General features: G+C 44.8%; 1 protein-coding gene across 2 annotated transcripts; it reads right to left on the reverse strand.

Moving 5' to 3' along the window:
• Positions 1–1,104: 1,104 nt before the first annotated feature.
• On the reverse strand, positions 1,105–18,181 carry TAF5 (TATA-box binding protein associated factor 5). Of its 2 annotated transcripts, XM_090058192.1 has the most exons (11): positions 17,587–18,181; positions 16,624–16,861; positions 14,873–15,188; positions 11,917–12,080; positions 10,995–11,130; positions 9,523–9,643; positions 7,860–7,989; positions 6,564–6,728; positions 5,130–5,307; positions 4,442–4,619; positions 1,105–2,826 (listed from the first exon to the last, which is right to left on the reverse strand). In XM_090058192.1, exons 1-11 carry the CDS (start codon positions 18,149–18,151, stop codon positions 2,609–2,611), a joined length of 2,409 nt encoding a protein of 802 aa, XP_089914318.1. In that variant the 5' UTR covers positions 18,152–18,181; the 3' UTR covers positions 1,105–2,608. The 2 variants fall into 2 exon arrangements, 1 of the variants encoding a protein (XP_089914318.1); XR_016443594.1 differs by lacking the exon at positions 5,130–5,307 and having other exon boundaries at positions 2,689–2,826.
• Positions 18,182–18,944: the final 763 nt, after the last annotated feature.

Here is an 18,944-nt window from a genome sequence, read left to right on the forward strand (position 1 = left end):
GCTCTGGATTAGTAAGCAAACTTATCAAGTTAGTCTGGAAGTCTTGCTTTAGGGTAAAGCACTGTCCTACTGAGAGAGTGCAGTGAAGTAATACAGCATCAGGGAGAACTTTATAAGCTATCATAGCAACCATTTGTCCAAACAACTTCCAAGGATGGAAATTCCACACCTAACATCCTGTGAATAACCACCCTCACCACATCTTTGTGTGTTGTACTGATCTCCCGAGGTCCCTTCCAGCCCTAATGTCTATGAAATCTTAATATCCCACCTAAATTTCCCTCCCTTACAATTTTAGACTATTATTTCTTGTCCTTTCCCCTACAGGAACAGAAATACAGTACTATTAAACCCATCTACTATTAATCACATGCTTTAGAAAGAACAATATAGTCTAGGGGTTCTCAAAGTGCAGCCTGCCAACTAGGACTTGGCCCTTAAAATTGCCTTTTGTGGCAAAATTCTGGAAATCCAGGCTTCTATACACATGCTGGGGGTGGGGTGGAAAGGGGCATTTTTTAATTAGAACAGCTGTGAGAGCTGCTGTTATTAGAAGTGCCCCCACACTTAAAAGTGGTGGTGGAGGTATTTTATCTAAAGCTCACTGAACAAGCGTTAAAGAAATTGCCCCCAACACCATTTTTAAGCACAGGAATACTGACAAAACGCTGGAGTGGTGTTTACTATGCTCCAGCAGACTCAATTAACCGAGTCTGCTCATGTATAGGTGCCCCCACATCCAGACCAGCAGTAAGCAACCTTTCCTGGTTGTGGGCCAGAATAACCTACCCTGGGTCAGAGGCAGGCACTTCTCCCTGCAATGGCACAAGGAGCGCTGTTGCAGCTTAAGTCCCATATCTGCAAGCTGGATCCAACGGCTGCATTGGCTGGATCTAGCCTGTAGGCCATATGTTGCCAACTCCTGGTCTGAACTATAAACTGACAGAGGCTTTGTGTAGTTTGGTCCTAAATGTAGCAGTATAAATTGTATCACTTTGTTTCATTTAGTAGTTTGCTGGTACAGCTGTGTGAGCACTGCATTACTTGCAACAATTTGAAAGGGGAGAAATTCTCTTGTAATATAATCCAGAAACATGCACAGAATGATATTTGTAGTTTTTATTATCATATCAAAAGTATAAAACTGTACAAAATACAAAGGCAGATAGTGGCAGTGATTTTTTAGCTGTCAAAACTGTACATGCTTCCTCTTGTACGGAAAGTATTTTAATGTATTGTTCAATTTTGCCATACTTTCACTCAAAAGCCACCTGCTCATATCTGGTGTTGGGAAGTTTACATGAAACAGACAGGATCATTATCATTTACTTTCAGAGCATTCTTCCCTGTTCTTAAAGGTGAGATCTACTGGTGAAATATGTCTGCACTTTTGATATGCAATGCATGGAAAGCTTCTGGGTGTTTTGGTGGGGATGGGATGAGTTGGAAGGGAGTTTCCTACTCAAGTTTCCTTAAACTCATGCTAGTGTCCTTTTGCTTCCTCATCTTGTATAGAGACAGAAAGGAGTTAAAGGCCTACTGTTCTGCCAGGTTTTTTTATTTAGAAACATCAAGAATGTCAGGTCTGACCTTTGCTGGTGAACACAGCATCACAACAGCATGCGTGAGGGGAGAGCCTTTTCACAAATATTAGCCTTAGGAATAAAAAGGTTCATTTTTTGCCTCTTCACTGGCTCTCCCCATTCTTAAATTTTCTAGCTGTGACAAAAATTCAATTTCATGTAAAAGAAAAAAAGGGGGGGGGAGGGAGATTATTATTATTATTATTTTTTTTTTTAAAGATTATTTTCCAGGTCTCCTCTAAGTATCCTAAAAGGGTACAAGGCCACTGTTTTCACTTCGGAGAGCATGTTTTAATAGGCAGTAAAAGTATTTCAGTTGTGTCTCAGTCCCTTGTCTCTTCACTTTTGCAGATGTTCAGATTTTACTTCTAGCTACTTGCTAGTCATAACACCTTAACCTACCTGAAGATGCAGTGACCAGATCTGTATTTCTAATACAGGAAACAGGAAAGATTTGAAACACAGTCAGACCTTTATATAAAGGTGTGCTTATATATTCAATTTTTAGTTCACTACAAGCCTCTGTGTATGGTGCCTTCTGCAACAAGTAGGATAATATTCTAGCCAGACAAACCTGCTGCCCAGCCCAGGTTAAGGCGAGTTCCACAAAATCCCAGCTATAAATTAAGTGCTTTTTAAAATGTTCAAGACACATATTGAGGTGCTGTTAACTTTCCAAAGGTGATGTTCCAGCAGAGCCCATTACCGTTTTTCTTAATAGGAGACAGCCATTCTCTCTCTCTTTTTCTTGTTTTCGTATTTTATCAAAAAATCCAAAGCACCATAAAACAATTCTTTCCTGTAAAGCCACAATGTCTAATCATTTTCCAGCATTTTCAAGCTGTGGCTAAAAATGAAGTAGCAGAACTGAGAAGATATTACCTGCGTATTAATTTACATAGTCCTGCCACCCCAACTGACGAGGCACAGTCTGTCTATACAAGAGATTTCTTTTATCTCAAATCCGGTAGTCATTTTGAGGTCTTTTATTAGTGACTTGCACAGCCTCTTTCACAGCTTCATGTTTATTGTGGGCTGTACGCTCCAGCAGCCAGCAGCAAGTTTCTCCGTGTAAAATGAAGGTGAATGACTGGGGTTGATTTGCTCATGTAAGTACCCAGTAGCAAGTCCTGTGAGTTTTCAGGCAGATTTATGTGTCCTGTGGCTGTTGTAAAATCATCAGTTTCTAAGTCTTCAAATGCTTTCACAGCGTCCCACAGTTTGACTGTGTTATCCATAGAGCCTAAGAACAAAGTGGGGAATTACAATGTAGAGCCTTGGTCCTGCGCAGGGCAGAGTTAAAAAGCAATACACAGAAAATGGAACATTCAGCAACATTTTCCTCCATGCCCTTACTGAAGCCATATCAGCAGCAAATGATAATTGTATTGAAATGATGCCAAGACAAGGCTGCAACCAAGCTGGCAGCAATGAAGGCTGGAAAACACTGTTTCTTCAGCCACTGCAGGATGGGGCAAAGCATTAATGCTTTACACCCAAATGCTGCAAGCAAATGGACTTCAAGCATGTTATTCGTAAGTGCATGTTTGCAAGATTACAGCCCTAACATGGTCCAGGGGTATCCAACTGGTGTCCTCTGGGAGGGGTTAACACATGACTCGTGGGCTACTTCTAGCCATCACTCCTCCCATTGCTTCTAATCCTGTGGGGATGGCTGGGGTCTGCGGCAGGGCAGCTCTATAGGACAGATCCCAGTAAACTCCCTGCTGGAGCAGTGGAGGGAAAGGGGAGAGGAGGGCAGGGGCTTGCACAGCTCCCAGGGCAGCAACAGGAACAGGGTGAGGGGCTGCACACAGCAGGGGTTCTGGGAATCTGTAGGGTATATGGCCCCTGTGGCATACAGCCCCTGGCAGCCGGGAAGTTGAACAGTCCAATGCTACACCTTTCTATAGTTAAAACAGAGGAGCTGCTCTTCAGACAGTCTTGACTGAATTAAGTTAGAGGCTCATTCTAGTCTTAGTAGAGTTACATTTAGCAATGAATTTCTAATTTAAGCTCCCAGGAATGACAGGAGATACATTCTTGACACAAGGTTGTCCTATCTTCCTCACCCACCAAGTTTAAAATCCTTGTGACAGATACCAGTGATTCTCCAGGAAATCTGTAAAAACTGTAATGGCCAAAAAGTGTGCTTTATTCCTACTCTTGTTCTAGAAAATGACAACTATTTAAGTAGCTCCCAGCTACTGAAGGTATCTAAGAGTAAAGCTTTTCAGAAGTCAGGTGCCCCCTACCACTTGAACACCCCTGGTCTTTATACATCCACATATCTATGAAAAACATGGATTTATAAGATTTAGCTTGAGACCTTTTAAAACATTTTCTCCATAAAGGTCAGATGTCTTTTATGCCAGTCAGAGTCTAGAGGCCCACACACCCACTGACATAGCAAAGGAAGTGTTATCCAAACCCCACTGAAACAACTACTGAATTCTTAGACATTGAAAGAACCAAATTTAGCTCCAAACTAAGCACACAATGGATGTGCAGTGTGATGCAAAATCCCCAATTACTATCTACTTTCAGCAGAGGCTACTTTCTATCTACTTTCAAAGGTCTGACAGTAGGGCTGGTTTCAGTTATAAAATACCAGATAATTTCCAATTCTAATGGTTTACCCACTTACATTAAAATTAATCTAAATGTTAACAATCTGGTAAAGTATTTGCTTTACAACTACAAAGTATTAACATTGCTAAGTATTAGTTTGATCTTTCACATTGAGAAGGGAGACAGATTTGGATCGGGATCTTAATTATATAAAAAAAGCACGTCATTCCATTTTAGACTCTGTTTTCACCGGGGAATGAAAAACTGAAAAGTTCAGCAAGTTTTACCTGATGCTAAAATCTCCCCATCTCTACTGAATCTGAGTGCATAGATGGTGTCGGTGTGCCCTTTCAACTCTCCCACCATCAAACCATGGCCAATATCCCAGAGGAGCACTCTTCCATCTGTTGCTCCAGTGGCCAGGAATCTTCCATTAGGGGAAAATGCCAGCGAATGAATTGGTCCCTGGAATAAAGTCAGTTGGAGAAGCAAAATTAGACAAATCTACCTGCATCTACAAAAAGTCACACTGTACTCACTGCAAATGCTATGCTCTAAAAATGTGTTGGGTATCCAGGTTGTAGCCGTATTGGCCTAGAGGCAAAGGCAATCAGGACTCGTTGTAGAGATGACATCTTTTATTAGACCAACAAGATTTTACGAAATTAACTATTTTTTTTTGCAAAAATCTTGTTGGTTTAGTAAAAGATATCATCTCCGCTAAGAGTCCCAATTACCCTCTAAAAATTTAAGTGCACACAAACACACAAACTAGTTGTTCATCAGGAACAGAAGTTTATAAGGGAAGGGAGTCTTTGTTTCATGGGACAACTTACAATTGGTCTAAAGTAACAGGCACACACTTTCTGAACATTAAAATTGTGAGTGAGAGAGTATGTGTAGATCTATAGACATATATCAATTAAGTATGGACTATTGTCTTGTAGGAAGTGTTAGTGAAATACACTCCTCTACCTTATGTCCAGTGAAGATCCTCACACAGTTCCCATTCAGAACATCCCAGAGGCGCACAGTTCTGTCTGCTGAGCCCGTAGCAATATAGTTGGAGTTGGGATGAAACCGACTACATGTGACATCAGCAAGGTGGCCAGCAAATATACGCAAAGGCTGATAGTGATCCGTTGCCCAGAGCCTTAAGGAAAGCATTTTTTATAAAACTATAAAGAAATTAGACCCTTATTGAAAACATGATGTCCTTATGTGGTGCTTGTTACTCAGGTACCTCAAGCAATGACTATTTTAAAGCTGGGGTGGGCAAAAGGCAACCTGCGAGCTGGATATGGCTTGTCTAGGGATTTTATTTGGCTCTGCCTGGCATGGTCTGTGTGGCTGGTCCCACTGCCTCCGGGCACGCAGTGATAGTGCAGCAGCCGGACTCCACTTCCCAACAGCCTTGGCAGCAGTGGCAACTCCTGGCTGCTGCTGCTGGTGTCACCACCACGACGGAGCAGGCAGCTGAGGTCTCTATGGAGACCAGCCTCAGACCCACATAGGCAGGGTGTGCTCAGCCAGGTGGATGCAATAGGGCCGTGGGTGGATGGGGAGCAGTGTCTAGGAGTGGGATGGGCAGAGCCATGATCTGCTCCCCACACATCCCTGCAACAGGCTTTAGTTCTACAGGCAGGAGTGTGCCAGATGCAGACCACAGCTCTGTCCCGGGCCCCTACCCGACACCGTCACTGCCCCAAGATCCCAGCTTTGACCCTACATTGTCAGTGCCCCAAGATCCAGGCCTCAGCCCCACCCATCCCACTCCTGGACACTGTTCCCTGCCTGCCCGTGACCCCACTCCATCCACCCCACCACGTGCGCCCTGCCCATGTGGGTCCTGGGCTAGTCTCCATCAAGATTCCAAAGCCAGGGCTTGAATCTTGAGGTGGTGACAGCATGGGGCCAGGCTCCGAGGCAGAGCCACTTAGGGATTTTTGGTGAGCTTTTGAGAGTGGGGGGTAGAGGCGCTGACCCAGCCCATAACAGCTCACCAACTCTCTCTAAGTGGTTCTCCAGCCCAAATAATCCCTGTTTTAAAGGTTGTTCTTTAAGGGGAAAATAAGTGTCCCAATGCAACCATTACAAAAGCAATGAAAAAGGTACATTGATTTCTCCAACATTAAGGGTCAGAGATATGTATTTTCCCATATTAACCAGATGGTTTGAAAACAAAGGAACACCATCTCTGCAAGGATAATGTCATGATACTCTCAGCTAACACTGCATTAGTTGTTGGTTTAATTTTTTTAACCCAAGTGTAATAAAATTCATTTCCCATAGTGAGATGAGAGCTGGAAAATACCAGCCATTGGTATTAAGGGGTTAGGTTAGTTTCTCTCAATATTCCAGGCCTCAGATTATTAAAAATTCCAGTAAAGAGGCCTTTTAGGTTCTTACCGAGCCACTCTGTCATGTCCACCAGATACGAAGTAATACCCATAGGGAGAGAACTGTGTATCCCATACTGGATAATTGTGTCCTTTATATCCCACCAGGCAAGTAAATGTTTGCAGACTCCACAGTCGCACAGTGCCATCTTCTGAAGAGGATAACAGGTAGTTCCTATCAGAAGGCGATAGGATATGACTTAGGCAGAATACTGGGAGTCTAGCGCAAGATTACTGGTGTGTCTTTGGGGTAAGAGCATCATCCATTTACTGGCACTGTGCTGCAGGGTACTATATAATCTGAACTCTCAATGGGCTGAGATATACCTGATTCAGAGGGAATCCTACTGGGACACTTACTCTGAAGAGGGACAAACCATTGCTTATATTCTATTCAAATTTGCAGTACTTGTCTATGTGAAAGGAAGCATGTCATAATTAGGGGTCCAGTTCTCTGTTCAAAACAAAAGGCTATTGATAAACCACTACATGCAACTGTTCAAGAACTGGTTTCAGAAATGCCACCCTTGGCTATACGAAAAGATTCCCATAGAATAGGGGGTACTTGAGAAGGCCCTAGGGGGCACACGTGGGCAGATGGGGATGGAGCACTGCCATGCACCATCCCGCGCAGGCACCACCCGCTAAGCCGCAGGGGGCAGGAGAAGGTCTTACGGGGCAGCTGCCATCGCTCCATATCCAGCCGCCGCCGCCCCCCCGGTCATCTGCCTCAGATAAACAGAATTTTACATAACTAGCACCTGATATTCCCCACTCATGCTAGATAACAGGGACTTTATTGTATTTAAGAGGCTATGAGATTACCTTGATCACATGATCTGGAAAATAAAGGTTTACTGGAGGTTCTAGTGGGAAGCAGACTAGAAATGCATCAACAGGTGCAGATGATAACAAAATTGTTCATCTCTGCATTACCGTAATGGATGTAAATGTTGCAATGATCTGTCTCCCTTTTACAATTTGCTTATGCAGTTAAAAATCAAACTTAAGATAAGGCTTTCAAGTAAGATAGGAAACTGGAAACTCTTAAGTCCTGAACCTGCCAGTTGCTGGGTGTTCTTAGCTCCTACCGATGTCAAGCTACACTGAAGATGCTCAGTACCCACACAACACGAGCCTCAAAACATCAGGCCCTTAAACTCACCCATCATGGCTTCTTATGAAACACATGAACCAATTTCATCTCAATTTACAGAAGCAGCTGCTTTAAGAATTAGTTTTGAGCAAGAAGCATCTTATTAGAACTCAGGATCTCCTCTCCAAGGCAAATTTTAAATTATATTACCTATCAGGACTGAAGCTGGTGCCATAGACAGGTCCACTGTGACCATATAAAATCTTCAGCTCACTTGCTGTCTTCTCATCCATAATCCTTTCCAAGACATCATCTGATTCTTTGTCTATGAGACTGAGATCTGTAAAATTCCAGAGGTTCATAGTTGCAGCAAATATGCAGATTTCACATATAATGATTGCCAGAAGCTGAGCACATTTACTTACATTTATGCAAAAATAGGTACATCTTTTAAGCAGAACATATGGTTTTTATTGCTGTTCTCTGCAAGTATGAAGTGAAACAAAAATTCTTCCTGAATACTGGTCATCAGTTTGAACACTAATACCAAAATATAGAGTAGCAGGGAAGCTTAAAAATCAGATGTCAGGTTTTGAACTTGAAGTTACATACAGCACAATTGAAGCTATTTCCTTAGGACTACTGTAAAGGAAACTGCTATAAAAGGTAATATGAGTTTGGCTACGAAAGTAATTCAAGAATGGAGTGACAGGTTCTTCATATCAATCAGCAATATACTACCCTACACATCAATTGGGAAAAGATGTTGTAGATCAGGGGTGTCAAACATATGGCCCATGGGCTGGATCTGGGCCGCAAAGCAGTTCTATCCAGACTGATAAACTACCAGCAGGCCACCAAAAGTTGGGGGACATGACCAGGGATGAATAGCCTGCTGCAGAATTGGGCCCTGATGGACATGACAATCAGCAGCATGACGCCAAACAAGGGTCAATGCAGCCATAGTCACCCACTGGCCGCTTCGTGTGTCACCACTGCCATGGCCCTACCTTGCTGGCCCCTGCTGTGCCCCCGTGCTGGAAATGGAGCCAGAGCCAGAACTGCCACCATGGCACAGAGCACATGGCAGGAGCTGGAGCTTCCATCACCATATGCTCCAGGTCAGAGCTGGAGCTGCCAATGCTGTTTCCTCATGCCCCGGGCTGGATTCGACCCACAAGGAGCCCTGCAGCCTGGATCTGACCCGAGGCACAAGGAGAGTTTGACACCCCTGTTGAAGATGAGCATTCATATACATACACCCATGTTTTTAGATTTCAAGAACTTATGACTGCTATACACCCAACAGCTGACACTGGCCTTCAATCTACAGGACACTTTTTAAGACTTCATTCTGGTTTCATCACAAACTCTGTGCTTGAGAAATCTTCCTCTGTAGCACAGCTTCTCTACAAAGCTCTCCAAAATACTATTTTTTTTTTTATCTACACAACGCAGAAGTCCTAGGATTTACAAACTCTGATTAGTCATTCCAAATACATATTGTTATTCAGCAAGACACATAAGCACCTGTTTAAGTATCTTGCTGAAATAGGGCTACAATGAAACTATATTTCCTCATCAGCTGTCTAGTGTACTTTCTCTGTTCTGTAACTCTGTCAGAATACAAATTTCTGGAGATGTTTTTGATTCTCCTCATTACATACTACTACCAAAACAAAGTCCAACCAAATATTAAAAAAAAAAAAAAGAAAGGTGTTATTTGCTTTATAAGTAGAAGCCGAACTAACAACATCCAATGAGTTAAGAAAGCTGCCCTGCAAAGTTACCTCCCTCTGCACAGGTTGCAAAAACATAGAACTCTATCAGAATTAACACTTAGGATGAGCGTGTATCTTCTTGCCTTCATTACCTGCTGCTGTTTTTACACTGCGTAGCTTTTTTGGTGTCACAGACCACACTCTGACAGTGGAGTCAGCAAAGCCTCCTACAATCATGCTAGAGTCATCTGTGATATCCACTGCAGTAAGACCCTGTACACAAAAAAGTTACTTATTTTAAAAGTTAATGAATTATTTTAATTACAAAGTTCAAACACTAGAAAATCCTGTAACCGCCCTACCTCCATTTTGTATAAAAAAGGGGATTACCTTCAGACAGAATGCATAAGTATTTGAAAACCTAGCAAGTAACTGCTACAAAAAGTTATACCATCTAAAATAAAGAAATACATAACTACACTTATTTTAAAAGACAAAACAGCAAAATTGTTCACAAGCATTCCAATACATTATATCTACAGCAGGGGTGTCAAACTTATGGCTGGCTGATCAGATTTGACCCACAGAGCTGTTCTACCTGGCCCACTGGCCTACTAGGGGGCCTTCTAAAGTTTGGGATGGGGGAAGAGGGACAGAGGAAGGAATGGCCTACTGCAGAATTCAGCTGACACAGAAAATTGGTGGCAGAAGGGCAAGCAAGGGTTGATCCAGCCCTGATCACCCTACAGCTGCTTTGCCCATGACCAATTGCTGCAGACCCACCTCCTCAGCTGCTGGGCCTGCTGTTTTATGTTGGAGCTTCTGTGTGCCCCACACAGGAGCTAAAGCTGCTGCAGCACTACAGGGCATATGGTGACAGCAGCTCCAGCATGGGGCAGGGTGCAGAGCTGCACTGCATGCCCCATGCCAGAACTACTGCTCTTGTTGTCTTGTGCCCCAGGTCATAACCAGAGCTGCTCACACCACTGTGTATCCAGCCTGGAACTACCCCAGGCCAGATCTTGCCTTCAAGGAGCCCTGTGGTCTGGATCCAGCCTGGGGTGCAAGTTGAGTTTGACACCCCTGATCTGTAGTATTCAGGATTCACTACATTAGGAAGAACTGCCCCCTACTCACATGCTTAGAACAAATTAGAGGAACAAAAGATACAGCAATAACTAAGCAAAACAGGCAGTGGAGCTAAGGTGGTTTAAGAAAGCTTTCAGTTTCATTCATTTGGACTTTGAGTCTAAGCTTTTCATTGCATTATACCTAATTGGAAATAACTACAGAAATGGCTTATTCCAAATAATTTTCTGGTACTATGAACATAATTCCCCTTAAGTAATCCCTGTTATGTATGTTCATAAGACTTTTCAGTTGGGTCAAATTAAGATATACAGGTGTGACCCAGTGATCAAGGTTATGGTCTTAAGTGCCAAGAAAATAATTTCTATGAGAAGGCAAAAACTACTATGAAATAATGTTTAATCCCACCCCAGCATCAAGCCCTAGAATTTAGGGTAACACCTTGATAGCTTGATTTCCTTACACCAGATGTTTTATGGCCTCCATAATCATTTCTGACTCCTTATCTTATGGCACCAAAGCCACCTTTACTAACCTGGTAAGCATTAAGGAATGTGTAGAAACAGATAGAAGGCAAGCTGTCTGGGCCAAGACGTACACGCTTTGTGGCTTCCTTCATGTTCATTGCTTTATCCAGCTTGTCAGAGTCTTTCAGTTCAGGAAGAGGAATTCTACAAGAAATGGAGCAGGACTACTTTAAATCACATGTATTTGTGATGGCAGCACTGTGGGATTGGTGCACTGGAGCATGCTGTGGCCCATGGAGTCAAGGACTGAGATGGGGGGGCCTCCCATGAGATGGAACCAACCATTGCATGAAGGAACAGCAGCAATGCCTGGGTATATCACTGCCAGAACGGAAGGTAGGAGTAGAACTTCAAACAGTAAAAAAAATGGGGGTTTGGAAGGAATGACAAATAGGAAACGGTTCATTTAATTTGATACATATAGTTTAGATTACAGGGGCGGGCAATTATTTCGGGCGGAGGGCCAGTTACTGAGTTTTGGCAAGCCATCAAGGGCTGCATGACAGGCAGCCAAGGGCAGATAAATATTAATTTTCTAAAAATTTTAGGGGTCCCACAGACCTGATAGAATGGCCTGGCAGGCCACATCCACTCCATGGGCCACATTTTGCTCACCCCTGATTTAGAAGTTGGGGGGGGAGAAGATCTCATAATTCTAGGAACTTCTGAGGGATAACCATGAAGGAGAGACAAGTATTGCTGAGTATGAAATGAAAAAGCTACTGGATAATGCAAATAAAATTTGAATATAAAAACAAAGGGCACAAATCAAAAATCTTCCCAAGGAACAGGTGTTTTGGGCCACTGAAAAGATCTCCTAAAGAAAGTAACAGAAGCCTCATTTAAAACCAGACTAAAAAACGTAGCAGAGATATTGAAAAGCAAACAATCCAAAAATCACCAAGAAGCAGACCAGATTTAACAAGTTACCTGTTCTGTGGAGGAGCATTCGGGTCTTGTTTTTTACTTTTTGATCCCACACTATCTTTTTTTGGTTTTTTCTTTTTTGGTTTTCCTTCCTCATTCTCCCCTTCTTCATCTTCATCATCCAAAGGGACTTCAATTTCTGGCTCTTTTAATAAGCCAAAGAAAACCTGCAATCCAATTTAGAGAGTCACATAATAAAGTCTGCATTGCTTACTTTTTAAAAAATCATTTTTTAAATGGAACAAATTTAACATAAGCAGCAATTTATGAATATCAAGCTTGCTGCAAAAAAGCAGAGTCCCAATTTAAAACCACTGTATTTGATATTATATAATGCATTATTATTTAACATTTAAAGGGTTTGCGATTTCATAGACATTAGGGCTGGAAGGGACCTCGAAAGATCATCAAGTCCCGCCCTCTGCCCCAGGGGCAGGAAGTCAGCAGGGGTCATACAATCCCAGCAAGATAAGCATCCAAATTTCTCTTGAAGACTTTCAGGGTAGATGCTTGAACCACCTTTGGTGACAATCTATTCCAGACCTTGGGGGCTCAGACAGTAAAGAAGTCCTTCCTTGTGTCCAGCCTTCTTAACGACTTCTTTGCCTCCATTTTCCTGAGCAGGGATCAGATCAGCCCCCCCACCAGGCCCCACTCAGGCTCCAGGGGAGGCACACCTAGGCCAAGGGTCAGGGAGGATCCAGTCAGGGAACTTCTGGAGGGACTGGATGTATTTAAATCAGCTGGTCCAGACGATCTCCACCCCTGAGTGCTGAGGGAATTAGCTGTGGTCATTGTGGGACCCCTGGCACGGCTTTATGAGCACTCGTGGTGCTCTGGTGTGGTGCCACAGGACTGGAAGAAGGCCAATGTGGTTCCCATCTTCAAAAAACGGAGGAAGGAGGACCTGGGGAACCCCCAGGCCAGTTAGTCTTACCTCAATCCTGGGCAAGCTTTTTGAGAGAATTATTCTGCCACATGTCCACAAGGGGCTGGGAGGGAGCAGAGATTATGCTTAGGGGCAACCAACACAGGTTCATTAGAGGTAGGTTCTGTCAGACCAACCTGATGGCCTTCTACGACCAGGTCACCAAATCCGTAAACACAGGGGTAGCAGTGGACATAAGCCTTCCAAAAATCCAGAAAGACTTCGACACTGACTCTCACCCCGTTCTCATTAAGGAACTGGGGGCTGTGGTGTCGATGTCCACACAGTCAAATGGGTCACCAACTGGCTGGAGGGCTGCAACCAGAGTGATGGTGGATGGGGCATTTTCGACCTGGAGGTATGTGGGCAGTGGGGTCCCCCAGGGCTTGGTCCTCGGGCCTGCACTGTTCAACATCTTCATCAGCGACTTGGGCGAGGGGATAAAAAGCCCCCTGTTCAAATTTGCTGATGACACTAAGATGTGGGGGGATGTGGGCACATTAGAAGGAAGGAATAGGCTGCAATCAGACCTAGACAGGTTACAGGGATGGTCGGATGAGAACAGGATGAGATTCAACACTGACAAATGCAAGATGCTGCACCTGGGGAGGAAGAACCAGCACCATACCTACAGGCTGGGGAACTTCCTTCTCATCAGTACAGAGGCAGAAGAGGATCTTGGAGTCATCACTGATGCCAAGATGAACATGGGCCGGCAGCATGGGATGCAGTCAGGAAGGCCAACTGCACCATGTCCTGCATCCACAGATGTATCTTGAACAGGTTCAAGGAGGTGATCCTTCCCCTCTATGCAGCACCGGTCAGGCCGCAGCTGGAGTACTGCGTCCCGTTCTGGGTGCCGCACTTTAAGAGGGATGTGGACAACATGGAGAGGATCCAGAGGAGGCCACTCGTATGGTCAGGGGGCAGCAGGGCAGGCCCTATAAGGAGAGGCGACGGGACCTGAACCTGTTCAGCCTCCACAAGAGAAGGCTGAAGGGGGATCTAGTGGCCTGTTACAAACTAGTCAGGGGGGACCAGCAGGCATTGGGGGAGTCCCTGTTCCCCTGAGCACTGCCAGGAGTAACTAGAAATAACGGTCACAAGCTGGCAGAGGGTAGATTCAGATCAGACATTAGAAGGTGCTACTTCACTGTCAGGGCGGCTAGGATCTGGAACCAACTTCCAAGAGAAGTGGTGCTGGCTCCTACCCTGGGGGTCTTTAGGACAAGGCTGGACAATCACCTAGCCAGGGTTGTTTGACCCCAGTACTCTTTCCTGCTATGGCAGGGGGTCAGACTTGATGATCTGCTCAGGTCCCGTCCAACCCTACTAACGATGAGTTTGTGTTCATTTGTCCTTGTCATCCCTTGAGGCACTCTGGTGAACAGACATTCCCTCAGATCCTAGTGAGCACCCCTGATGAACTTATAGGTGGCCATCAGATCATCCCGAGCCTGCGTTTTTCCAGGCTGAAGAGTCCCATAGCTCTCAGCCTCTCATTGTACAATCTGTTTTCCTGACCTCTGATCATGCACGTGGCTCTCCTCTGGACTCGTATGCAGTCTTCAACCCTCACAAACAACAATCTTGATAGATACTGATCACCCCAATTTCCCTCACAACATCCCTTTGAATCCCTATGGTTGAGATATAGTATCTATATATTACTCTTGATATTTTGAGAATGCTACGACACTATACAAATAGTACATTTTCGTAACAACTACTGGAGATGAGCAAACTACCTTTTTTGAACAAGTGAGGGGGTCTGCCCTGCATTCAGTCCACTAAATAAACCTGTCTCTTTCAGTGGCCTGAGAGGTTCTTAAGTAACCATTTCTAACTGGTCTCTGATCTTCATTTCTGTGCAGGGGATAAGTGTATCAACCTTTACCATTATTGTCCCAAGTATGTTGTCAATTAGGCTATTCATAATCAGAATCCAAGACTGTTTGCTCTACTAAGGCAACTGACAAATTTCTCTACAAGTTGCAATTGCTTAATAGTGTGAGAGGATTTGCCTCATACCTTTGCTTTATTTGCCTCTCGTTTTGCCTCTCCAGCCAAGCTTCCCACCATAGCATCTATCTGCTGTTTGCTGCGGGGCATTCCATCAAAGATGTCAATGTAGAGATGCTCCTGAACAATGTTCCAGATCTGATTGTTCTGCTTTTCCTGCAGGTGTCTCTTCAAGAGCTGGTAAGAGTCACGGGAAATGCGCAGCACAAATTTGCTTGTTCGGAAATCCAGCATGGTCTCATTCCCTTTCATGTGTTCCTTTTTGGTTAAGCTGGATAACACACGCAGGTCATCTTGGTAATAACACTCCTGATCTCCATGAAACCTATTGAAATACAGTTTTAGTTCAAAACATGGAAGTACCATTTGTTATAGTCATAAAAATCATATTCATGGATTTTATACTCCCCGCAAAGCAATTACATATCCCTATATTTCAGGAATACAGGTTGTAGCCATGCTGGTCTATAAGGCAAAAGTAATCAGAACTCTTGGGGAGATGATATCTTTTATTAAACCAACTAGATTAATTTTTTTGCAACTATCTAGTTGGTCTAATAAAAGATATCACATCTCCAAGAATTCTGATTTCTCTATTAGTACCTCATTGTTAGGTACTCCAGTGTACTTAACAACTACATATGAGATCATGTTACAGCTGAAGTGCAACTGTATGCAGCACACACAACACTACCCAACAGTTATAATACAATGTGTGAAAGGTATATGACCAAAGTAGAACTGTAAGGAGATTTTTAGGTAGACAAAGTGTTATTACCAATGTTGTTGGCCAATATTGTTGGCCTGATCACTGAGAATAACATTCCAAACCATGCTATAACATATTTAATTACTGCAAATCATCAGCCCAAAGTATTGTATGTTACACTGGACTGAATGGTCATCGTTACTAAAATGATTAATCATTTCAGCATAGTTTTCATACTGGAGTAAGCATTTTCACAAAATATGCCTTTTAATATTTTCCAGTTGTAAATGTATTGATATCATTAATATTCAGTGCCAACAAAATCAACATAACCCTGGAGATGCAATGCATTTTATATTTACTGATAACATTAAAACACTCATGGATAGGAATATTTCACCAATGTGTGCAAAACTATTTTTACTTATCATAGTTTTCTGAGAAAAGTGATGCCTTGGGGCTGCATTATTTCATGCTTGGTCTAAACCAAGGGATAGGGATGATCCTGCCTCAGGCAGGGGGTTGGACTAGATGACTTCTGGAGGTCCCTTCCAGCCTAACTTCTCCATGATTCTAAACCAAAAGATGAATTAGACTTAAAGAGGTCTGGCAAAAAAGACAAATTAAGTTACTTTTTCGTTCCTTGTAGAGAAATTTGAAACCTGGGATGGAAGCTTACAAAAACTTATCCTTTTCCCTTCTGTTTGATTTTCAGTGAAGAACTACTGTGTCATTTTAATCTCTCTTAACATATGAAAATAGCATGTTTAGGACACAAAGCAAGACTCCTGACTACATTAAGTTCCCTGCTTCAATAGTTATATTAGTGCAATGATTTATAAATGGCCCATTACTCTTATCTAGACATGTTTTAGTCATGTTAAACGTTAAGACAAGTAAGGTAGTTCCCAAAACTCCATAATAACCACAATTACAGGGCTTTTTTTTCCCCTGTTCCCCGCCTTCCTTTTGCTAATAAAGTTCTCTCTTGTTTAGTTAAATTGGTAAAGATAATAAACAGAATGCAAACTCAGGAATGTTAATGCCTTACTTCTCAAAGAAAGACTTTGCTTCACTCTCATGTTGATTGTAGACCAATTCCAAATACATGTGCACAAAGAGCGGATAAAACAACTGGGATAATTCGGCCCGGTGACAGTCTAGGGAGCACTCAATGAAGTGTTTCAGTCCGCTGTAGTATTCCTCATACAGTGCTGGGTCGCCCTGCTGATTGTAGGCAGACAACACTGCGCTCACATCCGGCTGATCTTCTACAGCAATACCTCCAACTGCAAGTGACAGGTACACAAGAAAATGTACATGAGAAAAACTGAAAGGCTGAGCAAGCAGCGACTAATGCTCACTCTGGAACTGTAACACATATTGAGAGCTTAGAGTAAGACGGAGGTACTCATGCTTCATGCTTGGTTGCAGATATCGTCTCAAATACTGGTTATTAAAGCAGGGGTCAACAGCCTTTTCAGAGCAGTGGGCCAAAATAAGGCCTCAATCTGAGACAAGCCAAGAGCTTCCCGCTTGGCTGCCTCTGCCACCATGCTTGCAACCTGCCACCGAACTGCCGCCAATATCCAGGCTCAACCTGACCCACAGGTTACCAACCACCGTGTAAGACCAGAAGTGTAAATATATTCTAACATCTCTCCCAACTATAAAGCTGATTAAATAGATGATGGCACAAAACAATCCCTGCTTCTCAAGTATTTCCCGGACCATCATGACTACAAAGCTCCACAACCCCAACTGGCTTCAGGTATATTTTTGTGCTTCATCTGCTTACCAACAAATCCCATAACATAGCTAATATATGTGACTCTAGAGCCGTATGTCACTGAACTAACATTTGCTGCCAATGAAAAAGCAGCCAGTATGACCTGAATACATTCTCTTTCTAAGAGACAGCAAGGCAAACATGGAAACATTTATTTTCCCAAGAGAAAAATTAACACAGGTGGGGGGGGGGGGGTTCGAACCCCAAAACGTGCCCTTTACTCGCCTTTGGCGGGCGGAGCGGCGGCGGCGGGGCTGGCGGACGGGAGGGCGGGGCCGGCGGCGGCGGCGGCTCCCCCCGGGCCCGAGGCGGCTGCGGCGGCCGCGACCCGGCTGAGCAGCGCGTCGGCGTCGGCCTCCCCGCCCGGGGCGCCGGGTCCGGCGGGGCTGAGCGCGGCGGCGAGGTCGTCCGGCAGCAGCCGGGCCTCGCGCCGCAGGATCTCCTCGGACTCGCGCAGGTTGCTGCGGCGCAGCAGCTGCAGCACGGCCAGCAGCGCCGGACGGTCCAGGGCGGCCGCGGGCGGCGACGCGGAGGCGGACGCCGAGACCGAGGCCGGGGCCGGGGCCGGGGCCGGGGCCGGGGTCGAGGCGGGCGCCGGCGGCACCGACTTGGCAGGAGCGGCCTCCGCGCCGCCGCCCCCCGGGGTCGCCGCCGCCGCCGCCGCCGCCGCCGCCTCCCCCTCGGCGGGGGAAGCGGCGGGCGAAGCCGCCGGGGGGGGCGGCGGCGGGGCAGCGCCCTCGGCCTCCGGTTTCACCGCCACCTCCGCCGGCTCCTCAGGCACGGCCGCCATCTTGCGTTGCCCGCCATCGGCCGCCAGGCAGCGGCACCTTCGCGACAGTCCGGGCACACATCGGCGCCGCCTTTTGCGACAAGGCGGGCGCGCCTTTACGGCACAGGAAGGGGAGCGCGGCCGCCTGAGCACTGATTCGTGCGGGCGGGGCTGGAGTCTGTCGAGTGCCTCTGGGCAATAGGGTTGTTAATTAGGAAAGACAAAAACCTTTTATTAGGACAACTGGAAGATCGCAAGACAAGTGTCCTTTTCTGCAAGCTTTCGGGATCAATGTTTCCTGCAAGCTTTTGGGATCAGTGTTTTCCGCGAGCTTTCATTGTTTCCTGCGAGCTTTCGGGATGAATTAGGAAATAAAACATGCTCTGTGTTTTATAACAGTGATTTCCCACCCACCCCGCAACATGAGGGAACATTAGTTAAATCGCTAATGACATGTACATCTCCCAGACTGCTTTCAATAGTCACTGGGAGATGGATGCCTCTTTCAGTAGCCTCATTGCCGAGCTGGGAGGGTTGGCAACCCTAAATACTGGTAAATGAAGGGGAAAAAATACCACACTTCTCATGGCATTACCCAGTCACTCTTCCTTTTCACTGTCAAGCCATATGTGCTGTTGCATTAGTTGAGACGACTCCATCTGTATCTGACTCCCAAGAAACTATCGTTTTCCTCTGTCTCAAATCTTCATCCTTAAAACTGATCTCTAATAACAGATGTGGGGGCAACTCAGGGACTGCCCTAAGGGAAAAACTTCTTGAACTGAAAGGCAGCTAAAGGTTCTCTGGAAAGGAA

The sequence above is a fragment of the Crocodylus siamensis genome, chromosome 7 (genome assembly GCF_052110815.1).
Source record: "Crocodylus siamensis isolate JL-2025a chromosome 7, ASM5211081v1, whole genome shotgun sequence".
Classification (NCBI taxonomy): domain Eukaryota; kingdom Metazoa; phylum Chordata; order Crocodylia; family Crocodylidae; genus Crocodylus; species Crocodylus siamensis.